Source organism: Jatropha curcas, chromosome 5, assembly GCF_041381405.1.
Source record: "Jatropha curcas cultivar XTBG-Jc1 chromosome 5, XTBG_Jcur_1.0, whole genome shotgun sequence".
Lineage (NCBI taxonomy): Eukaryota > Viridiplantae > Streptophyta > Magnoliopsida > Malpighiales > Euphorbiaceae > Jatropha > Jatropha curcas.
The window spans coordinates 1,622,171-1,631,543 of NC_143155.1; the positions used below are offsets into that span (position 1 = coordinate 1,622,171).

Consider the following 9,373-nt stretch of genomic DNA (forward strand, 5'->3'; position numbering starts at 1 on the left):
TTAATCTATGCTCTTCCAACTCATGCTTGGTAGTCTGATAGAAGCATGATCCAACGGCCCGGTTCACCCACGTTTAAAACAAAAATTAATTTACCCCTTTCTGCTAGTAAATCCACTGTTGTATTTATGGAAAATGGTTTGATTCAACTCCTAATGAAATAAGAAATAAAAGGAGGTAAATCAAGGAGAGACTATATATCATATACAATACGTATATATTTTATATTTGGTTTGATTAAGATCTTGTTTTTATATAGTTTTTAGCGTTTTAACTAAGTAAAAATACTATTTTTATTATTTATAATATTCGATAATGTATCGTTTATATTAATATTTAGAGTTTGATGGAACAAATTATGAAACGTTACTCCCTTTAATATTTAATAAAACGTTAATTAAACAGTTGACAATTATCAAACTTCTAAGGTTGTATTCGATAATAAATTTTTTAAATAACTTTTAGTCAAAACACTAAACACTATATTTTACGGTGTTCAGTAACATAATGTTTGAATTATTTTTTAAAGGTTAAGGTAACATTTTATGAAAAATTAATTAACGTGTTCAGATTTTAGTATTGTTGCTGCTAAAGCATCTGTCAACTGACAAAATAATTAATTTTACCGTTGCAAAAGATGCCTTTAAGGACGGTTAGACTCGTTAGAGAAAAAGATGCTTATAAAGTTATCCCAATAGTAAACTGAAAGATTGCACTATTCTACTAGAAATCTAGAAGACAATGAAGACCCATCAAAGAAAAAGTGGAATGACTAGATTTCATCTTTTGACCATTGCAGTGTGAAATTGTCGTTTTCATTCAATTGTTTAATAAAAAACAAATTTAGGAAAATTAGAATTCAAAATTCAAACTGTCTATTGAAAGAGAACTGTTCTGTTCTATAAAAGAAACGTGTATTACTATATAAATAGAGTATGAGACGCAAACCAAAAATGCTTTGACCGCATTAATCAGCAACCTCGATTTCCATAAAGGTGGATGCATGTGTTCGGTTCTTCAGGAGCAAATTTATTAAAAGGATAAAAAAAGTTTTATGATCTACGGTTAAGGTTGATTATTCCACATTAAATATAAAAATATACCTCTTAATTTTATTAAAATAAAAATTATGTTTCGTTTAATATAAATAAATACAAAATATGAAATTCATTTACCAATAAATTTTACATATTTAAAATAATTTTGAAATTGAAAATTTATTTCTTAAAATACCTATGGCATAATAATGTTAGAAAGGTAAGAGACAAATAGTTTCTTTTGAAATTTTTAGTTTGTTATAATTTATAGAATCCGTTTAGAAAATTTTGCCTTTTTGGTAGAATTATATTCAAATTCATAATAAAATTGAATTCGTAAAATTTAAATCTTTCATATCAAATATAAAAACTTGAATTTATAAATAAATTTCGTAAAATTCTGTGAAGTTGATTTATTCTAAATCAGAAATTAAAAGAAATTAACGGTGTAAAAATTTATGTAAACTTAAAAGAGATTATGACAAAGATAGTACTTTTGTTAAAATTTATTTACCAAAATAAGGCAAGATTGAAAATAATTTAAAAAACAATGTGATTGGAGGGAAAGAAATTATAAATTTCCATTACCAACTTTAATACACTAGATAATGATATAATATCCAAATCATGGAAATATTTACATACAAGAACCCAGCAGGTTCAAAACTTCTCATGATCACAACATCAAAAAATCATAATTAAAAAAAAAAAAAAAAAAAAACCATAATTTAATTACAAGATTTCCTAAAAAGAGCCAGTAAAGGATTAGTCAATCTTGCAATCTCTGAACATAGCAAGGGTTTCTAGTTCGATCAAAAAGCTCCCAAAGTGGCATACAGTTCTTAGAAATTGGCATATTGTGTTTCTTCCATGGCCAACAGTCTTCAGTCATCAAATGCATCAGAAACTAATATGATTCAGAATTCAGAAATATGAGAATTCTCCATCCTCCATAAGGCTCCTTCTGTAAGAAACCGGTAGTATCGCAGGATCTGAAAGCACAAAACCAAAATTAAGCACTTTATGCAGTTTGGCTTGGCTTCTAAAATTACCAAAACAAATTACCATTACTACATTCAAGTTATGTGCATATAACTATTTAAGCAGATGGGAAAAAAAGTATATGAAACTTGAAATGAATCTATACCTTTGCTCGAATTTCTAATTATCCAAGCATACTTCAAGAGAAACTTATAGTTGTACAATCAAACTTCAAATGAGATGCCCTCCAAAACTCTTACGCAGGAACCCAACAAGAAGAAGCATATAGAATTCGGCCTTTCCATCCCTGCAGCATCCAATTATTGTCTTCATCGATTACGAAATCTTTGTGATACCATGTCTTCATTTTCTCTCTACACTTTTCCATGACCTGCTGGTTCAATGGGAGCGGCTTAAATCCGGCCCTTGCAATGCGAATTTGCCATTGCTTGTAAGTTTCAGGCCTCTCAACCCTTTCAGTGCCCTCACATGCTACAGCATTCATAGCCTCTCGCCCATAAATCTCTCTCTCAAACTTCATCCTTTCTTGATCTTCCCGTGGTATAGTAGCATCAAACATATCAAACAGAGAAGAGAAATGAAAAAGTGCCTCCCGGAACCGTGTGAGGAAAAATGGAGAATTGTAGGATCCATTATTGATACAATTGACAAAAATGTTAGGATTAATCTTCCTAATTAAGTTAAGAACAGCATCCCTCGGGCAATTCACTTCAACTGACTCATCGAGCAGGCACTTAAACCTACCCAAACAATTCACAGCAACAACCTCATTTCTATTAATCTTGAGGGCCTCAACTGGGATACTTTCCCAGTTTTTAGCAGCAATAGGATTGTAATCAAATGGCACACCAAATCGCTCACAATACTTTGCTAAGCGGCGTCCTGTCTCCTCAATTCTTTCTTGTGGCCGAAAACCACGTTGGGGAAGCTCTATCCCAGTAATGCGCAACTTTGGAGGCCCACCATCTCGCATTGAGAGAAGCTGGATAAGAATTGGCCATTGGAAACCATACAAGACACCAAAATCTACAATATGTAAAGTCGAGGCCTTTTCTGCTGCATGCAAAATCATTTTGTTTGCAAAGACAATTGAGAGCTTCTTAAATGGGCAGGCATGAAGATGAGTTTTGTAAGCTTTCAACATATCAGCAGCAGTCATCCTCCTTGAAGTAATACTATTAAAAAAGTTTTGCATTGCAGTCCCATCGCTGCCAAGTAACCGAGCCTCAAGACCATTAGCAAAGTAATGAGCCAGTCTCTGAGACCCATCACCTGAAGGAGAAGAGTGCTCCCTAATCTGCTTCAAGAGCTCATTAGCAGTCCTAAAGTCATTTGCAGAGACAGCTTGTGCACAGAGAATCAGGAGACTCCTCAAATCCACTGTTTCCTTTTTCTTGACTTGTTTTTTTGCACGACCCTTTCCACCATTAGATCTGTTTAATTGTTCATCTGGCTTTGGAACCTGGCTTGCTACCTCCTGCTTGGCTTCAGGGACACAACAATCTTGTTTACCTTGCATAGGAGGCCAAAGCAATACCTTATCAAACATTTCAGATAAGTCATTCTCCTCGACATACACTGCTGACTGCTTGCTATTTCTCCCTTGATCTAAACCCGAATCCTCTCGTTCGTGATTTTTCCTACCTCTTGATCCATTAGGCGAGCTAGCCCTCTCAATTTTCTCCTCCTTTACTACCACCGATGGAGCCTCTTCCTTTTTCCCCATGGTAAATTTGTAGCTATCTAAATCAATAACTAATTGACTAGCTTTAGGAAGGAATTTACTAGCTTCCTCTAAGCCTCTGTTGAACTGCAACACAGATTCTGACCCACTAAACATATTTTGTACCATCTCATCCGCAGACGAACCCACGAGCCCATTGCCAATGTCAGGCAGACCATTCGAAGGATTGACAAAAAATTGTGGATGCGATTGCAGCTGATAATCATAAGGAATAGAGGTTTGCAACGAAACGGGATTCGAACCTCCAACATCACCAATCCATGGATGATCAACAAAATCACTGGTGATAGTAGTGGTAGCAGTTGTAGTAGCACCAGTGGTAGTACTAGTGGTATTGCTAGTATTACCACCATAATCACTACCGCTTCCCGAATTATTGCTATCCGGACTCTCATGATTGATGGAAGACTGAGGTGAAATGGACAAGGGGTATTGCTCACCAAGGACATCATACAGTGACTTCTCAGTTGCTGTTAGAGCTAGATGATCATAAAACATCCATGGCTTGTCCTCCATGTTCTCTTCCATAAGCATTTGGCTTATGTACTTGAGAACTGGATCAGAGGAATCACTATCGCCAGAGGGAGACGAAACATCTCCCTCTGGACTCCACTTAGGTGAAGGCTCAAAGGATTGTTCATCAGCGCTAAAAGTTGGGATTAATGACTCTCCCCCAAGACTAGAGGCAAAGAATACACCCAAATCGTCTGAACCAGAATCAGGAAGATCATAAGGAACATTCATGAAATTAAGACTAGAGGAAAAGCTATCAAATTGAATTCCACTTTCAGTATTTGGGTATTGATTAGAATTCGGAAAGAATATTTCGTCATCAAGTATGGAACTACCTGTATGATCAGGGAGTCTAGGGTATTTAGGATCCATGATCATCTATCTATCTATGACTAAAATTCTTTAAAACATAAAGTCAAACCCAAAAAAGTTCAGCTCTAATAAATTAATCCCAAGTTACACAATGGAAAAAAATCCTTTCAGACCAATAAAATTTTTCAAGATTACGAAAGAAACTCTAAAACCCATTTCTAAAACATTAGCTTTCCTAGAATCAAAGGCAAAGAGCAGCTGAAATTAGGAAACCATCATACGAGATTAACTACAAGTACAACGGGGAACAACATCAAATAAAGAGAACAAACCCAAGCAGAGACATTATTCCAAGTTTAAGAACCTTAATCAATTTCTAACATGAAACAAGAAACCGAATAAGCACAGAATGAATGATTGCAAGTGAAATAAAAGGTGAAAAAGAACCAGAGTGCAGGACAAGACCAGTTAAAAAGAACCTGGGGGAAAGACCAAAAGAAAGAAACAGAGTCTTGAAGTTGAAGCGTAAACCAGGAGGTGGTAGGCTTTTCTATTATATAATAAAGGGAAAAGATGGAATTTTGTCACTATAAACACTATCCTTCCAGGATGTAGAAGTGGGACACATTAATCAATCAGTACAATGTTTCTTGAATATTCAAAGGGCTGCTTTCGTTTTGACTTTTTTGTGTCTAATCATCAAACAAAGAAATACTATATGCAGAAATATAAAAAGTACTATTTTTCACAAAACATAACTTATTTTGAAGCTCAATTATAGTCAAATTGATTAGAAAAAGTATTTTATTTATAATAATAAATTTTCCAAAATTGAGAAGGCTAATTTTCGTTTAATCAATTTTAAAATTGATTATATTTAATTATTAGTATAATTTATCAAAATTATTATTATTTTGAATAAAAGATGTATTATTTTAAGGAAAATTAAAATTACTTTTTAAATTATAGTTAAAAAACTAACATTATAATACTTATTGAAAAAAGGGAGTCGAACGTGATCTATAATAGATCATATATACATTTATTACTAAACTATATTTTAGTGTATCCCTCATACTCTAAAGATTAATATAACTGTTATCCTATTAAATACTTAATAAAAAAAATTTTCTCTATTTTTATTTTGCGTGTATTTAGTATTCTTTTTTTAAAAAAATTCTTATATAATCAGAAATTCAATATAATCATAATTTAAATTAAATGTGGAAATACCGATGCAAATCAGGAAAAATAAAAATCAATTTTCAAAGGGTTCTGGAATTGTGTTTTCATGTGGGCTCCACATGATACAGCGGCAGCAGGTGATTATATGTTCGTACAACAAATCAAAGACCAATTACCAAAGTCACAAGCGCAAGCAAATAACAGGAGTGAGAATAATTTTTTAAAAATTTATAAATTAAAATGTGATTAAAAACTAAAATTAAATAAAAAATAATATTGGCTATACAATTAATTTAAGGAAAACTTACCATTTAGTCCCTGTAGTTTGGCAAAACTAATCGTTTCAATCCTTTATTTTCAAAAATAGTTGAATACCCCATAGTTTTAAGAAATTCCAAGTCACTTCCGATCCATTAAAACTATAAACCATAATTAGCTATTTAGTCCCTTAGATCTTAATATTTATATACTATTTAGACCATATTTAATAATATTAAATTTTTGATTATCCATTAATTATTATAGTAATATTTAATTGACGATAAAAAGAATATAATTTTAATTAATGAAAGGATTAATTAGTTGAATTTTTTAAATCTATAAGGACTTGGTCACTTATTTTTTTTTTAAAATAAAAGGATGAAATAGTCAATTTAACCAAATTATAATAAATCTTAAATTATTATTAGTTTAGTTTGCCAATATCATTATTATTGGATTTATAGTGTGTGTGAATACACCAAATGCATAGGTTACCGGAAAGCCACCGGTTCTAAAACTTGGCTTGGAGAGCAAGGCTGTGTTTTTTTTTTTTTTTTTTGGAAAAAAAAATTAATAAATAATTATATATATACACACATCTTTCTTTTCAAAGGTCAAAATTGAAGAGTAAAATAGTCTCTCTTTTCCTATCTAAACTACTTGGGAAACAAGTCTTTCCCAGCACTCACCAAAACAACTCACAACTTTTAATTAATAAATTCTCATCTGAATTTATTATTTTAATTAAAAAATATGTATTAGTAAACATATTTAATTTATTAATTTTTCTTTCTCAGTCAAACCTAATTATCAACAACAAAATCCTCTCTCACATGTGATCAAATCAAGCATAAAATTAATTAAATATAGCATTAATCTAAACATACGAAGCTGTCAGGTATATGGTTATGAAATCCTTGGAGAATCTAAACATACGTAGTTGCATACGGTTTTGAATTATTAAGTATAAGTTCAATGTTTTTGGCTTTTAATTTTATATATATTGCTGCTAACTGTTTAAGCAACAGGATTGAGTATATGGTTATGAAATCCTTTATAGTTTAAATCTTTTTATAGAGACTGGTATAAGGTACCTTCACTTTTTTATTATTTCATTTATTAATGTAAATTTTTTAGAATTTATTTATTTTAAATTTCACAAAGTGATTAAGGAAAATCTTGTCATTAAAAAAAATCTTGTTTATTAATTATTGGTATATATGTTTTCTTCTTAAAAGGCAAATTAAAAGAAAATCAAGAACATTCTTAAATATATATATATATATATATATATATATATATTATCCCGAAGCAAAAAATATTTTAAAAATGGTGATGTGTCACTCTCTTCTTTCACTTTCTATTTTTCTTTTTTTATAAATTTTTGGACTCTTTTCCTTTTTTACTATAATTTTTCTTTGTTTCTAAAATTTTAATTGGTCATTAAAATATTTTTAAATTTATAAATTAATTTTTTTATCATAATAATCAACATTTTTAAATCTTCTGCAAATTTGAATGGCCATTAAAATATTTTTAAATTTAAAAATTAATATTTTGTGACAATAATCAATATTTTTGAAATTTAATCTTATCTAGCTATATATTTTCCTTCCATAAGACTCTGTTTATTTCCATAAAATAACTTGCTAGAAAATATTTTTCAAATGATTTATTTTTCATTTTTTTTGTTTGTAATATTAAAAATTAGTTTAAAATATTAAACTATTTATCTCATAAGATCATAAAAAATATTAATAATAATAGAAATTTTATAATTTAAAAATTTTATTGTTAAATATGAAAAGAATGCAAAAAAAATTATAAATTATGAAAGTCACCGGTGGTAGGTAGTGGTGGTTGCCAGTAGCCGCCAATGGCCAGTGATAAATGGTGACTGGTAGTAGTGACTATAATCATTAATAAATTAAAAATATGGATTTAGAAAGTTTGTCAATATTCGAAAAATGTTTTAATCTGTCGAAAATGGAAAGTTATTTTCCTTTAAAAATGACTTAATTTTCCTTTGACTAGAAAAATAATTTCGGTTGACTTATTTTCTTGAACGTTTCAAACAATGAAAAATTATGAAAAATATTTTTCTGCAAGTTATTTTACGGAAAAAAAAACGGAACCTTAATTTTTATTTGTATCTCTACGCCTTCTACTCTCTCTTACTATTGTTCTCATCTGATAGTTTTTATTTGCTTTTTTTTTTTTTTTTTTGTACAGGCGGCAGAGAAGAAATGAATATAAAGAGCTCTCCACCAATCTGAATCTTAACTCATTCTCAGATTAAGTTTTCTTTTACTTTATTTCTTTTCTTACTTTGAATTCTAAACAAGAAAACTAAATTTTGTTTATAGGTTCTATTTAACCTTTGACCTTCTTTTCTCATGGTTTTTTTTAACTCTTCCTTTCTCATGATTTAATTTCTCATTTTTTTCTCTTCTGTTTTAATTTGGGTCCTTGCTTTTTTTTTTTTTTTTCTCAATTTCTGATTTGAAGGGAGTGTTTTTTTGGGTTATTAATATTATTATCATTTATTGGATATTAAAATTAATCAATATTTTATAGTTTATACAAAGGTAATATTATTATCATTTCTCACTTTTAAGGAATATTTTGCAATATATATATATATATATATGTTCAAATAAATTCTAAACTATAAACACAGTCTTATAAATGTAGTTACATACACGATGACAAAAATTTAATTTAATTTGCATTTCTATGTAGAAATTACTGTTCTCAAGAGGTATTATGAAATTACATGCAGTGGGATGAAAATCTAAATATTGTACTTCACGTCAATACAAGTAATTGATATATGATTATTAAGAATTAATTATATTTTAGCCATTAAATAATAAATAATTAAATTATAAAAATTATTTTGCAATATATTATCTATATTGAATTATTTAAATTGTAACGCTCTACAAAATTATTTATGATAAGAAATAATATTCAACCTATTTGTTATTATCTTAAACAAATTAACGTGAAACGACCCGAAAATTTAATTTCGAAGAATTTTCATTTAAAAACTAAATTTTTTTTATTTCAACCAATGAGATTATACCAGCTAGTATTTTATTATTGCTAAACTGGACCCGTAACCCAATTCGATTTTTTTAAAAACCAAGCGAAAAACTCGAAAACCAAGCAAATTGAGCCAAATCATAGAATTAGACCAAACCGGTTCGAATCGAACCGGAATGGTCTAGAAGCTTTATAATTTTCTTTTCTTTTCTTTTCTTTTCTTTTTTTTTTTTTCTTTTTCTTTTCTTCTTTTCTTTTCTTCTTCTTCCAGCA

The 9,373-nt window shown here is 29.6% G+C and overlaps 1 protein-coding gene across 1 annotated transcript; it reads right to left on the reverse strand.

Annotated features, from left to right (window-relative positions):
- Nucleotides 1–1,588: 1,588 nt before the first annotated feature.
- LOC149495998 (scarecrow-like protein 34) lies at nucleotides 1,589–5,154 on the reverse strand. The gene is made up of 2 exons (XM_089722030.1): nucleotides 2,183–5,154; nucleotides 1,589–2,027 (listed from the first exon to the last, which is right to left on the reverse strand). Exon 1 carries the CDS (start codon nucleotides 4,670–4,672, stop codon nucleotides 2,273–2,275), a length of 2,400 nt encoding a protein of 799 aa, XP_089578156.1. The 5' UTR covers nucleotides 4,673–5,154; the 3' UTR covers nucleotides 1,589–2,027; nucleotides 2,183–2,272.
- Nucleotides 5,155–9,373: the final 4,219 nt, after the last annotated feature.